This window comes from Balaenoptera ricei, chromosome 15 (assembly GCF_028023285.1).
Source record: "Balaenoptera ricei isolate mBalRic1 chromosome 15, mBalRic1.hap2, whole genome shotgun sequence".
NCBI lineage: Eukaryota > Metazoa > Chordata > Mammalia > Artiodactyla > Balaenopteridae > Balaenoptera > Balaenoptera ricei.
Window position 1 is genome coordinate 54,329,167 of NC_082653.1, and position 15,280 is coordinate 54,344,446.

Sequence of the window (15,280 nt, forward strand, 5' to 3'; positions counted from 1 at the left end):
AAAATTACTCTTGGAAATTCCCTTTCAATAGCCCATAAAATAGTACTGCTGTACAGTATTTTGATAAGTCCAGATCAACCAGAGTGTCTAATAGCACTGAACAGACCCTAGATGAAGTGGTCAGTTTGGGATTAGGAACAACAGCTGGGCAAACATATGTTTTCTTAAAGACCACAGTCATGTTCTAGGTGGCAGTAGGGCCAATAGACATATGATCCCAGTTCACGCCCATGATGGGCATATGTTCACTGTGGGGAGTGGAGAGGAGAATGGCCTACCCTTGTGGTTCCCAACCTTAAGCTCACCTCAGCATCCCTGGGGCGCTTGGTAAGGCACAGGCTGCTGGGCCCAGCCCCAGATCTGACCTGTTGGTCTGAGTGGGGCCCTAGAATTTCTCTTTCTAACCCATTCCGGGGGATGCTGCTTATGCTGCTGTTGGCTCAGGGAACCCACTTTGAGATCCACTGTCCTCCCCTCTTTGAATCATTGTCTTGCTTTTTCGCTCTCTGCCAGGTGTAACAGTTGAATCAGCCTAAGTCAAATCCATATGTGGCGCCACCCCTGATGGGCAGTGCCATTGCACAGATCTTGAAAAAGTAGAACTTTGAGCAGCTAAAAAGAACCACATCGATCTCTGTGAATTCTGGGGCACAGTTTAGGTTATGATAGTCATGAATTTAAATATAAAACATAAAGCCATAATAGCCCAAACTTTACTTCTGACCAGTTGCCATTTTTGTTAAGAAAACTAAAGGTAGGTTGTGAATGTGTCTTGGTTGCAGTGTTTCCTACCCTCCCAGCTGTGTCACGTACATCACTTTTTGGCCTCTCATCCAAAACTGGATATAGGGCACTTTTTTTTCCACCCCTCTCCTTTTTTGTTAAATCCCCCTTTGCATCTTGTTATGAGATAATACATTTCATGAACTCCCAGAAGTAAATACTCCATAGTTTTTCTCAGGACCATTTCTGGGAGGGCAATAAATTCCAGAGAGGTTTCCCTAATAGGATAACCACGAGGCTATCAAACATCTGAAATGGGGCAAGTTCAAGTTCCCATATGGTCCAAGCACAAAGTGCACACCAGATATTGAGGGCTTAATACGAAAACAAGAATGTGAAATATCTCGTTAATCATTTTGTTGATCCCATATTAAAATGATGCCTTTTTTTTTTTGGCCGCGCAGCTTGTGGGATCTTAGTTCCCTGACCAGGGATTGAACCCGGGCCCTCGTCAGTGAAAACGTGGAGTCCCAACCACTGGACTGCCAGGGAATTCCCAAAATGATGCTATTTTGGATTATATTGGGTTATGGACTTCCCTGGCGGTCCAGTGGTTGACTCCAAGCTCCCGATGCAGGGGGCACGGGTTCAGTCCCTGGTCGGGGAACTAAGATACTGCATGCCCCACAGTGTGGCCCCCCAAAAAACCCACATGGATTGTATTGGATTAAACAAAATATTTTCTTAAAATTAATTTCACCTGGCACTTCCCTGGTGGTCCAGTGGTTAAGACTTCACCTTCCAATGCAGGGGCTGTGGGTTTGATCCCTGATCAGGGAGCTAAGTTCCCACCTGCCTCGGGGCCAAAAAACCAAAACATGAAACAGAGGCTATATTGTAACAAATTCAATAAAGACTTTAAAAATGGTCCACATCAAAAAAAATCTTTAAAAAAATTAATTTCACCTGCTTATTTTTAGATTTTTTTTTTTTTTTAACTTTCACTAGAAAAATTTAGATGACCTCAAAGGCCCCCAAGCTCACAGCATCTCTCTGTTGGAAAGCACTGCCTTAAATATCTCATAACAGAAGCAGGTGGAACTCTAGATGAAGCATCTTCCCCCATCCCTGCCCCCAACAGCTACCCCCTCCTTTGCTTTCAGCTAATATGGGAGCCTCTTCCAAGCTTGGGACAACAGTGGACGTATTGCAAGAAAAGATTGGCAGCCTCCAGAAATCCAGGATGAGGGTCAGTGTCCCGGGCAGAAAAGGCATTTGAGAAGATGATGGCTTGAGGTGATGGCAGACTCCATGGCCAGAGCCAGGTGGAGGCCCTGCCCTCCTGGATGCAGCGTTTGTCCTGGAGCTGAAAGGAGCCCTGGGGAGGGAGTGGGGCCCAGAAGGGAGGTGCAGCCCCGCGGAGGCAGATCTGCCCCGGCTGGTGCAAGGCTCCCAGGGGTGGGCAGCCACATGTTTCCCCCTGACAAGTGTCTAAAGTGACAGTTGGCTGGCAGGCTGGGGACGCCCTGGTCTGGTACTCCCTTGAAGTCCCTTCCCGGCCGTGGCAACCTCAGAAGCAGAGGCCTCTTGTGTCTGTGTTTCCCCCTTGTAGGAGGAGGAACTTGAGAGAATTTGGGGCCACCAGACAGAGATGATAAAGGACCACCACCTTGTGCTGGACAGGGCAGTGGACAAGCTCCAGATTCGCCTGGATGAGTTTAAGGTTCGGAGGTCCGGAAGGGCCCAGAGGAGGGAGGATTCCTCATCGGGACACTCAGATCCTCCCCAAAGATTTCACAGACACCCTGAAGGCAGGGGAACCAGGGACACTTTCCTGGCATTTTACTGTGTGTAAGTTACACTTCCATGAAAAGCAAACAAATCCCGCCACCCGCACCCCCCCACATAAACAAGAGGGCCTGAACAGGATCTGTCTCGTTCACCGCTTGGGTCACCCACGCCAGAAGGGTGCCCGGCGCAAAGTGAAGGCTCAGAATGTGCTGAATGAATCGATTAGTGGATAAGAGGATTTCTTGAGCCAACTGTTCATGTTCATAACCTTTCCCCTAAACTGGCTTGTTTCTGAGTTCTCACACCGTGGGGCCTGTCCGGAACAGCAGAGTCTGACGTGAGAAATGTGAGGACGATGCAGAGCACCTCCTAGGGGTCATTCAACCAGACACCTTCTCCCTTGGGCTCACTGAGCTGGCCTGATGACCCTGCCCTGATGACCTCGGGACCAATCCCATCTGTGCCTTGTCCCAGAGACATCCCAGACCCTCGGGGAAAGGATCAAAGTCATTCCCGGTGGGAGGAGATGACCTTTCCCCCAGGGTATAAAGAGACAAAATCCCAAGCAGATCCACCTGAGGTGATTTCCATAGAGGGCTTCTGATTCCAAGTCGGGAGGCTGTTGGTGGGATGCACTAGGGTGTGGGGAGCGAAAGGGGAGGGCACAGCTCCCCCTCCCAAGGTGGTCACACAGAGTAACCAGGCTAGCGCGCACAGGGCAACTTGGACGGGGGGGGGAGCTCATTGAAGGTGAGCCGATGCCCAGCCCAAGCGGGGAAAGAAGGGAGTGCCTGGGCCGTGTGTGGGCTCCCAATAAACGGGTTCAGGCCCAGACTTTTGTGAGTACCAGGATCAGGAACTACATAGTCTCCTGCCAACTCTGTGCCCTCATTTAGCCACTGCTTTTCAGAGAGACCGGGATGCCTTGTCCTAGGGACCTATTGGTGTCCTTCCTGGTCGGAGACTAGGGCCAGTTCTTTCAGCACGTCTGATGTGTGTCCAGCACCACGTCCTGCCCTGCTCGGGGTCGGGGGATGGGCGTAGGATCTGCCTCCAAGGAGCTGTCACTCGTTGAGAGAAACTCAAGAGGAGTTTGGCCAAACAGACCAAATGGGTCAAGTCAGCCTTTGTCCAGACTTCCTTCCTGCCCGTTGTGCCAGCAAGAACTAATTGCTTATAAAAGTGAACCCTGGAAGGATCAGGAGCTGGGCTTTGTACACAGCACGCTTCATTAAATAGTTCTTAAATGAACATGGGCAGCAGCAGATCAGTGGAGCCCTTCCAGTAGAGGAAGGAGGGAGGGCAGACACCTCTGCCCTGGTTCTGTCGCAACATCGGGACTAGAGAGGAAACGCCGCTGTTACTGCGTTACCTGGATGCCTGGGAGAAAATGTTCTGGACGTAACAGGTGGCACGAGAAATCCCCATTCATTCCCTGAATCATTCAGGCAACGTCATTGAGCCTTCACTGTGTGCCAGGCGCCCTTCCAGGGCCCAGCGATACAGCAGTCAACAAGATGGACAGCGCCAAAGCCCTTATGTGTTTTTTGCGGGGGAACGGTAGTATTTGTTTGCTTTTAATGAAAGTATGCTTTACGCACAGTAAAATGCCCAGGCCTGAAGTGTAAGAGCTAGATTAATTTTTGCCTCTTGGTACACCCATGTCAGCACCACCCAATCAAGATGGAAATGTTTCCATCACCTTAGAGTGCTCCTCTTGGAGTGTTTCCCACTAAGAACCCAGCAGGAAAATAAGTGAGGATAGAACTCTTTCTTACTGACTCAAATAATGTGAAAACATTATTTGCCCTTTGCAAGTGGACAGGTGTCTTTTATAAGCCAGAGGCTGCATTCCAAAGCCATTCTTGGAACAAACTATTATATCCAAGGCTCTGGCTTGATGCAGGAGGGGACGGATAAGACAGCTGATGTGTATCAAATGCCGACTCTCCTAGGAAAATGCCATTTCTAGTCCTCTCAGCATCTTTGGGACAGGAGTGGTATTAATGCCATTTGAACTAGGAGGAAACAGATTCAGGCAGAGTAACCAGCCAGTTGGGAGGCAGCCTGCTATTGTGGTTGGATAGGCCTGGGTTTCAATCCCGATTCTGCCACTTAGTGGGTGTACCAGTTTCCTGCGCCTGCTGTAACAGATGATCACAAACTGGGTGGCTTAAAACAAGATACGTGTACTCGTTCACAGTTCTGGAGGCTAAAAGCCCCAAATAAAGGTGCTGGCAGGGCCTTGCTCTGTCTGAAGCCTCTAGGGGAGGATCCTTCCTGGCCTCTCCCAGCTTCTGGTGGCTCCAGGTGTTCCTTGGCTTATAGACGCATCGCTCCAATCTCTGCCTCTGTTGTCACGTGGCCTTCTTCTCTGTGTGTATATCTGTGTCTTCACATGGGCTCCTTATCCATGTGGGCTGTCCTAATCCAGTATGACCTCATCTTAACTAATTACATCTGCAAAGATCTATTTCCAAATAAGACCATGTTCACGGGTTCTGGGCAGGCATGAATTCTGGGGAGGACATTAGTCAACCCAGTATGCAGGTTACCGTGGCAGTGGAAGTTAGAGGCTCCCGGCTCCTCTTTATTTCTAGATTTTAACTAGGAAGAGCCAAGTGGGGATCTAAGTGTTAATGTTGGGCCTGATGACTCCAAAAGGTCAGCTCCCTGCTAATGTGGTGTTGGAGGAAGCAGCCTGACACGAGGCTGAAGCAGGATCTCCCTTCTATTACCTCCACCTTCCATCCTAGACCTTGAGACCCATCTGGGGCAAGGTGGATGTGAAGGAGCTTTGCATTAATTAGAATTAGGTTCATCTTGGGACCTCACTGGTGGTCCAGTGGGTAAAGACTCCACGCTCCCAATGCAGGGGACCTGGGTTCGATCCCTGGTCGGGGAACTAGATCCTGCATGCATGCTGCAACTAAGAAGTCCGCATGCCGCAACTGAGACCCTGCACAGCCAAAATAAATTAAAAAAAAAAAAAAAGAATTAGGTTCATCGTTGAATAGCATAAAACTCCCAAGTAACTGACTTAAGGCAAAAGTGTATCTCTCTTTTACATTCAAGAAACTCAGAGCTGGTATTGAACTCAGAGCTGGTATTGAACTGGTGTGTCACTTCCATTCACAAGGTCACCACATGGTCCAAGATGGCTGCTGGCGCTCCAGTCATTAACTCTGCTTCCAAGGCAGCAGTGAAGAGGACGCTGACCCACTTCCATTTACACCTCAGTGGTCACATCAAACTATAAGGGAGGCTGCGAAATATAGTCATGATTCTGGTCTGCCAGATGCCAGCTAAAAGTTGGGGGTTCTGTTTCTGAGGGTGAAAGGGAGACCAGATATGTAGGGAGAAGTAGAAGCCTGCTTCCAGCTTTGGAGGAGGAGTGACCCTACCCTCTGGGGACATGGCCCATTGGATGTGAGGCGCTTCCCAAGCAAGTTAGCTGGCTGCTGCTGTCATAAGGAGGACCCAGTAAGTGGAGAGAGGGCAGAATTAATGCAGGGAGTTGGTTTTTCATGGAGTCATGGGGATGGGAAATAAGGGTTTTCCCCTGACCCTGGGGCATAGCATGTGTGGCATATAAGTGCTTGGTAGATGAGTAGACTGCCATTCTCACGGGGACCCCATTACAGATCAGAAGAGATGCACTTGTCTTAAACATCTAGGGACACAAAGCATCAGCGTTTGTTTATGCTTTCCTTCCTCAGGTCTTCCTTCCTTTCCTGTGTAGCCACCTGTAGTTCTGTGAGGCCACCTCCAAGGGGACGTCTTGTGCCAAGTCCCACGTTCCTCCCCTTCTGATCTGGGCACCTGGAGCCCAAGCCTTCCAGTGTTCCACCCTGCCTGCTGTCCACCTGGCCCCATTGTCCCTTCCTAGGGTGGACGTGGGAGGTAGAGGCTATCCTCAGGACTTCCGAGGATAGCTGACATGCCCTCTGCTTCTGTTCTTAGGTTGTCCATTCTCAGATTAAAAACCTAGAAATGTACAAGGCAGACAAAAGTGTGATGGAGCAGGAGCTGAAAGAGGTGAGTGAGCAGAGATTCCTCTCTCCCACCCCCTCCCCCATCCTGAGCCCAGCTTTCCCACCAGGGAAATGGAATCATCCAGCCAAGACAAAGGCAGGCAGACTTCTGGAGTTTCCTTCCACCTTTATCATATAGAAAGTTTAGGGGAAGTTCTCAGAAGTTGTTCCATCAATTCCTATTTTCAGTAACTCAGGATTAGTGACAATTTTTTAAAATTGAAGTATAGTTGATTTACAATGTTATGTTAATTACTGTTGTACAGCAAAGTGATTCAGTTATACATATACATATATATATACATTCTTTTTTTACCATTGTTTTCCATTATGGTTTATCATAGGATATTGAATATAGTTCTCTGTGCTATACAGTAGGACCTTCTTGTTTATCCATCCTATATATAATAGTTACATCCCATTCCATCCGTCCCCCAACCCCCTCCCCCTTGGCAACCACTAGTCTGTTCTCTATGTCCATGATTCTGTTTCTGTTTCATAGATAGGTTCATTTGTGTCATATTTTACATTCCACATATAAGTGATATCATACGGTATTTGTCTTTCTCTTTCTGACTTACTTCACTTAGTATGATAAACTCTAGTTGCATCCATGTTGCTGCAAATGGCATTATTTCGTTCTTTTTAATGCTGAGTAATATTCCATTGTATATATATACCACATCTTCTTTATCCATTCATCTGTTGTTGGACATTTAGGTTGTTTCTGTGTCTTGGCTACTGTGAGTAGTGCTGCTATGAACATAGGGTGCATGTATCTTTGTGAATTAGCGTTTGTGACAATTTATGTGAATTTAAAAACCATGCCCCAACTCCTCCATCACAGGAAGCCTTGGCTTCGATCTAATGGTTGTGTTTGAGCCAACACAGACCCCAAGGTTGAATTTAAGCCAAGGCTGCGTATCCAGGGTCCCAAACTAGAAAAACTGACCAAAGTGGTCTGATCTCCCCCAGCCTCTTCCTGCTCCCACACCAGCAGCCCTGCCTCCCTGAGTCCCATCTCTCTCTAGAAAGCCGACAGGAGCTCCCTGGCAGGCAAGGCAAGCCGGGCTGACCTGGACGCAGTGGCGATGGCGCTGAATGAGACGATTCAGGGCATGCTGTTCAGGGTTATGGCCAATGAGGATGACTGGAAGAAGACTGTGGCGCAGCTGGATAAAGACCTACGCACCAAGGTGAGGACCCCTGTATTAGTCACCACCTGCTGCGTGACAAACTACCCTGAAATTTAGTCCCTTAAGACAGCAAATGTTCACAGTTTCTGAGGGTTAAGAATTTGGGAACAGCTTAGCTGAGTAGTAGCTCAAGGTCTCCCACGAGGCTGTAGTCAGGATGTCATCCAGGGCTGCTGTCATATGAAGGCTTGACTGGAGCTGGAAGAGCTGCTTCCAAGATGGCGCCCTCACATGGCTGTGGGCAAGACTCCTCACTTCCTTATCACATGGATCCTCCTTAGGGCTGCTTGACTGGCCTCACAACATGGCAGTCAGTGAGCCCCCCAGAGCACATGGTCCAAGAGAGCAAGACAGAAGCTGCAACATCTTTGATGACTTAGCCACAGAATTCACATTCCATCATTTCTGTAGTATCCTGTTGGTTACACAGGTCAGCCCTGTTCAGTGCGAGAGGGAACCATATGGGGGTGTGAATACCAAGAGGTATAGTTGGGGAGCATCTTGGAGGCTGACCACCATAACGCAAGCAAAGGGACATGGCGGGCAGAGGGGGTGTCCTGCTAGTCATTCGTTTATTCATTCATCATTTAATGATCACCTGTGTTGAGCCAGATCCTGGGGAAATGTTGATAAGAAGTCATAGCCTTAATGTGTACCGTCCAATAGAGAGACAGGAACAGTCAGGCCAGCCATTTCAGTGTTGTGTGGTTCCTGCAGCTGGGGTGGCTGGTGAGGACAAAAGAGCTTGGGTTTAGAGTCAGGCAGCTCTGGTTCCGAGTTGCAGCCCCACCATGATTGGCAGTATGCCTTGAGTTATAGAACCTCTTCAAGCCTCAGTTTTCTCATCTGTAAAATGAGGATTTATTCACTCATCATCCACCTATTGGGTACCTCTGATGCTGGTTAGCGAGGATATGATGATAAGCAAAACAGATATGGAACACACTTGTCATAGAAATCATACAAATCAATGCAGGATTACAGCTGGAGTAACTCAGTTATCTACAGAACAGCTGAACTGTTTTTCTTCCATAATTCAATGGCAGGGTGAAAAAAAGTGGGACAGAGACTGTTCTAGATTAAGAGAGTCTCAAGGGACACAACAACCAAATGCAACACACGAGGAGACTTACTTTGTTTCCTGGTTCAGTTGCTCCAACTCTGAAAATGGGCTGGGAATTAGATCAACGTCAGGAATGACTGCTCATTGTGTTAGATGGGATAATGGTATTGCAGGCATGTAAGAAAATTAACTAAAATATTTGAGTGAAATGGTATGATTTTTGTAACTTTTTTAAAAAACACTCCATCAATTCCCGGGCGGTCCAGTGGTTAGGACTCTGTGCGTCCACTGCAGGGGGCACGGGTTCAATCCCTGGTTGGGAAACTAAGATCCCACAAGCTGCATGGCATGGAAAAAAAAAGAAAAGAAACAAAGAAAAAAAGGCAAATGCAGGAACATGTTAATAATGATTAAATCTACATGGCGGGTATATCAGGGTTCATGATTCTAGTCTTTTCTCCTCTCTACGTGTCTGAATTTTTTTCCTGATTGAAAGCTTTTTTGTTTTTTGTTGGTTGAAGCGATCCTATCCTCATTGCTCTTCTTTTCTTTGTGTATTTTAATTGTGGTAAAATTCACACGACATAAAATTAACCATTAACTATTATAAAGTGACTAATTCTGTGGCATTTGTTACATTCACAGTGTTGTGTGAGCACCATTTCTATCTAGTTCCAGAGCATTTCCATCCCCCCAAAGGAAACCCCAGGCCCATCAAGCAGTCACTCCTCACTCCCCCCTCCCCCAGCCCCTGGCAACCACTAATCTACTCTCTGTCTCTGGATTACCCTATTTTGGACATTTCATATAAATGAATCACAGTATGTGACCTTTTGTGTCTGGCTTCTTGCACTCAGCATCATGTTTTCAAGGTTTATCCATGTTGTAACATGAACCAGAACTTCATTTCTTTTCTTTTTAAAATTTTTTTGGCCACACTGCACGGCATGTGGGATCTTAGTTCTCCAGTCAGGGATTGAACCCACGCCCCCTGCATTGGAAGGCAGAGTCTTAACCACTGGACCACTGGGGAAGTCCCAGAATTTCATTTCTTTCTAGGCTGAATAATATTCCGTCAAATGGATAGACCACATTTTGTTTGTTTGTTCTCTGTTGATGGACGCTTGGGTTATTTCCACCTTTTGAATAATGCTGCTATGAGCATTCATGTACAAATTTCTGTTTGAACACCTGTTTTCAGCTACTTTGGGTAGATACCCAGGAGTGGAATTGCTGGGTCGAATGGTAATTCTGTGTTTAAGTTTTTGTAGGGGTGATATATAGTGATGTCTGCAATTAACTCTCAAATGGCTCAGAAAAAAAAAACACACATACATATATATAGAAAAAGAAAACATGACAAAATGTTAAAAATTGGTGAATTTCAGTGGATATAGGAGTGTCCTTTGGACTATTCTTGCAACTTTTCTGTAGGTTTAAAAGTTTTTGATGGGGGGCTTCCCTGGTGGTGCAGTGGTTAAGAATCCACCTGCCAATGCAGGGGACACGACACGGGTTTGATCCCTGGTCCGGGAAGATCCCGCATGCCGCGGAGCAACTAAGCCCGTGTGCCACAACTACTGAGCCTGCGCTCTAGAGCCTGCGAGCCACAGCTACTGAAGCCAGCATGCCTAAAGCCCGTGCTCCACAGCAAGAGAAGCCACCGCAATGAGAAGCCCGCGCACCGCAACGGAGAGTAGCCCCCGCTTGCCACAGCTAGAGAAAGCCCGTGCGCAGCAACAAAGACCCAACGCAGCCAAAAATAGAGAAATAAAATAAATAAATTTAAAAAAAAAAGTTTTTGAGGGACCTCCCTGGTGGTCCACTGGTTAAGAATCCGCCTTCCAATGCAGGGGACGTGGGTTTAATCCCTGGTCTGGGAACTAAGATCCCACATGCCACGGGGCAACTAAGCCTGTGTGCCGCAAATACTGAGCGTGCATGCCACAACTAGAGAGTCCACGTGCTGCAGCTACAGAGCCCATGTGCTCTGGAGCCCACATGCCACAACTACAGAGAAGCCCGCATGCCACAACGAAGAGCCCGTGCCCTGCAACGAAAGATCCCTCATGCTGCAACTAAGACCCAACGCAGCCAAAAATAAATAATTTTTTTTTTAAGTTTTTAAATAGAATGTTGGGGAAAAGAATCTTCTTGGTATGCCATGCGCTTCCTGTAGTGTTTGGTTAACAGATAAGTCAGTGCTGGGAGGTGGTCCCTTCTGGAGTGAAGATTCATCAGGGCCCAGCGGTGCTAGCCCAGCTGATACCACCAGCATAAACGTATATTCTCCCCTTACAAGCAGCAAGTAATTTGGGGGTGACTCTCTGTCACTCTGGGAATGACCATTGCCTCGTTGGCCATTCTCCTGATATTGATAGTTTCCTCCTAAGTTGAGGATTGTTGCCTGAACCCATTATTTCATTAAGGGTTACAAAATGGTGATTTTTCTAATCCTAGCATTGCTTCTATATCAGCTAGAAATCTGTAAAGAAGAGCTTTCCCTCATCAACTTGAGCTGATTACCCTGAAATAGGATTCTTGCAGGAAAGACAGAGATAATGGTGAATTATTTCCTTTAATTACCAGTTTTCAGGGTAAAATATTGGTGCAGTAGCCACCTCTGATACGTGGTGGCAAATGAGGGTTTCTATTTTTTTTCTTTTTTGTGGGTGTCACTATGAATCATGAGTTTTTAAATATTCAGTTTGTTCAGTCAGTTAAGTTACTGTTTTGTCGCTCACATGGTCTCATCTTAGGCTTGCAAGCTGGCCCCTGAGCCTCTTGACATGACCCTCTATCTTGGATAGCTGTCCTGCTTTCTTAAATGACAAGATGTTCCAGGCTCATCTTCTACATTCCCTTCTTCAGCCCTGAATCAGCCATTTCTCTGTGGAGTCTTGGTGCCTTTTGGGGGAATGGTGTTTAGGGACCAAAATCTGGGCACTGGAAGGAACACTTTAAAAATTCAAAATTCCCACCATGGAAAAGAGTCTGGCAGTTCCTTAAAAGTTAGACATAGAGTCGCCATACGACCCAGCACTCCCACTCCTAGGTAGATACCCAAGAGAAATGAAAACAGCCCACAAAAAAAACTTGCACACCAATGTTCACAGCAGCATTTTCCACAATAGCTAAAAGGTGGAAACAACCCAAATGTCCATCAACAGATGAACAGATAAACACAATGTGGTATATCCATATGATGGAACATTATTCAGCCATAAAAAGGAATGCAGTACAGCTACACACTACAACATGGGTGAACCTTGAAAACATGCTGAATGAAAGAACCCAGACACAAAAGGACACAGATTGTGTGGCTCCATTTATATGGAGTGTCCAGAACAGGCAAATCCATAGAGACAGAAAGTAGATTAGTGGTTGCCTACGCCTGGGGGTTTGGGACAAAAAGAAAGGTGACTGCTAAGGGGTATGAGATTTCTTTTGCGATGATGAAAACATTTTAAAACTTATTGTGGTGATGGTTGCACAGCTCTGTGAATGTACTAAAAAGCCATTGAATATACACTTTACGCTCATTAAATAGGTGTTGAATGCGTGAAGGTCAGGTGTCTTGGAACCATCAGGAGAATGTTTCTCGGGCCTGCAGGCCTGCACTCAGAGTAGCAGTGGGGTTGGTTTGTCTTTTGGAGGCAGTAACTGACGGTGTTTCCTTGCCTTGGCTCCCGGGAAGCTCACTTTGCAGCTCCCCTCCAGCAAGAGCATGCATTACGGGTCCGAGCCTTAACCCAAGCGTTGTCATTTTCCCTTTCCTCCACCACTTCTTTTCTTGATTAATCTTGTTACGCTCTACATAACTTTGCAGGTTGCTGCAAATCCTTTTCTGGAACAAGGCAGAGTGTGAATTAATTGACTAAAGTCTCTTTTATTCCCTTTGACTGTTCACAGCTGGTTCCCAGTGATTTGGACAATCTGAAGAAAGACGTGGATGAGTGAGGTCTGGAAAGTAGTCAGGAAGCTGCTGGTTGAAGGCTTCCGGTTCGACCCCGACAGCGCTGCCGGCTTTAGGAAGTGAGCCTCTCCCGGATAGGGGTGCAGCTCCCAGAGGCTAGGGGTCTCTCTTTCCAGAGAGGAAACAAGAGAGGTATCCCAGTGGATTCTGAACTCTGGGAGGAAGGATTCCAGACCTGTGGACCTGTGGAGAGAGGGGGCAGGGCTTTCCAGCTGATGGGGTGGGGGATGGAGCTGCGAGCACCCAGGGGCTCAGAGGTGGGCAGGCCTGCCCTTGAGTGCAGAGGGGGCTCCAGGTGCTCATGGGAAGAAACCTGGGCTCAGAGAGGGAAGGGGCTCCCCAGAGGGAGCCTGGGCAGATCTGGGACTAGAGCCGGGCCCGCACCCCCTCCAGACAGAGCCCCAGGCAGAGGGACTTGATGTTCCTGGGGGGGCTCCTGTCCTCAGATCACCCCTCATCCTCCCAAATGTCCACTGTGAAGAGTAGCTTTCCCTGGTTTTAAAGACCTCCTTTGTGTTTGGGGCGAGGAGAGAAACTAAACACACTTTTACCCCTACTGCTGCCCCAAGTGGCCGCACATGGGGGTCAGCGGGGGCCAGTAGAGCTGAGCTGAGCGCAGGGGCTGGGCCAGCGGGAGTAGGATGTGGGGGAAGCCCTGGCCCTGAGGCACAGATGGACTTGCAGCCTCCGGCGCAAGCACTGCCTGGGGCAGGGGTGGCCTTGCAGGGCCTGGCTTGGCGCAGCAGCTGAAGGAGCTGGGTGTCTTCCAGGAAACTGTTTGAGCGGGTGAAATGCATCTCCTGCCACCGGACCGTGGAGATGATGACCAGCCCGTGAGTACCGCCGGGAATCGTCCGTGACATGTACATCCGTGTACACCGTTCTGTACACATCATTTCATTAGCCCCCGACCTGGGCAAGGTACTAGCATCCCTCCCTTCACCAGCCCTGTCTGGTGCCCGCTGTGTCCAGGGGCAGGGTCAACTCCAAAAGGAAAAGGATGAAAGGAAACTCTGGGGAAAAGCTGAACTTTGTGGGACTTCCTTGCACATATTTTTATAGTCTAATACTTTTGTTTATCAAGGTGAAGTTCACTTATGAAATCAACCATTTTAAAGTGATTTAGTGCACATTCACCTCTAATTCCAAAATATTTCCATCTCCCCAAGGAAACCCTGACCCATCAGCACTCACTCCCATTCCCCTCCCCCAGCCCCTGACAACCACCAATCTACTCACTGTCTCTACGGATCGGCCTGTTGTAGATGTTTCGTATAAATGGAATCATACAATATGTGGCCTTGTGTCTGGCTTCTTTCACTGAGCATGATATTTTCAAGGTTCATTTGCATTGTAGCCTGTGTCAGTGATTCATTCCATTTTATGGCTGAATAATATCCCACTGTGTGGACACACCTAGGATCTTGCAGTGCCCATGGCCTCTGCGCTGCTAGCCTGTTCCTGGTGACCCGTGACGCTCACCACCCCACACCTGGCCATGTTGGGAGATACAGCCAGAATTTTTCTTTCAAAATCGCAGCATTATTTATAATATTTTTATTGAAGTGTAGTTGATTTACAATGTTGTGTTAGTTTCAGGTGTACAGCAAAGTGATTCATATATATATATATATATATATATATATATATACATACACACAGTTTTTCAGATTCTTTTCCCTTATAGGTTATTACAAGATATTGAATAGAGTTCCCTGTGCTATGCAGTAGGTCCTTGTTGGTTATCTATTTTATATATAGTGGTGTGTATGTGTTAATCCCAAACTTCTAATTTATCCCTCCCTGCCCCATAATATTTTTTTTTCAAAAAAAGAGGAAAGGAAACGACCTGAAGTGGTGAGTGAGTTGCAGTACGTTCACGTCAGCCAATAAGGCAAGTCATAGAGGAAGGCCTTACATAGAACCTTCTGAGATGGGGGGGATGTTCCATAGCTGTGCTGTCCAGTGAAGTAGCCACTGGCCACGTTTGACTGTGGAGCACTTGAAAGATGGCTAATGAGACAGAGAAACTGAATTTTAAATTTTATTTAAATTTAGTTAATATGGGGAATTCCCTGGTGGTCCATTGGTTAGTACTCTGTGCTTCCACTGCAGGGGGCACGGGTTCTATTCCTGGTTGGGAAACTAAGATCCCACATGCCGCACGGCGTGGCCAAAAATAAATAAGTAAATAAAAATTAAAATTAAAAAAATTTAAAAATAAATTTAGTTAATTTAAATAGCCACATGTGGCCAGTGGCTGCCATATTGGATGGCACAGTCACAAAAGAATGTTTAATGACCTGGAAAAATGTTTGCAGTAACTTAAATGAGAAAACCAAGTAGGATGTGTGTTATGATCCTATTTCTGTTTAAAAAAAAAACAAACACAAACATAGAAAAATACTGGAAGGACACATATCAAAATATTTGATTACAGTGATTACAGTGATTTCTTTGTGTTTTTCTTTACTTTCTAAAATGCTGACAATATGCA

The 15,280-nt window shown here is 47.0% G+C and overlaps 1 protein-coding gene across 1 annotated transcript in view; it reads left to right on the forward strand.

The window, feature by feature from the left end:
- C15H16orf96 (chromosome 15 C16orf96 homolog) overlaps positions 1–15,280 on the forward strand; it is a 39,090-nt gene that overhangs the window by 13,749 nt on the left and 10,061 nt on the right. The window contains 7 exon segments of the mRNA XM_059898131.1: positions 1,887–1,972; positions 2,336–2,446; positions 6,478–6,552; positions 7,580–7,744; positions 12,720–12,755; positions 12,757–12,842; positions 13,554–13,616. Of these exon segments, the coding sequence (XP_059754114.1) occupies positions 1,887–1,972; positions 2,336–2,446; positions 6,478–6,552; positions 7,580–7,744; positions 12,720–12,755; positions 12,757–12,842; positions 13,554–13,616 (622 nt within the window).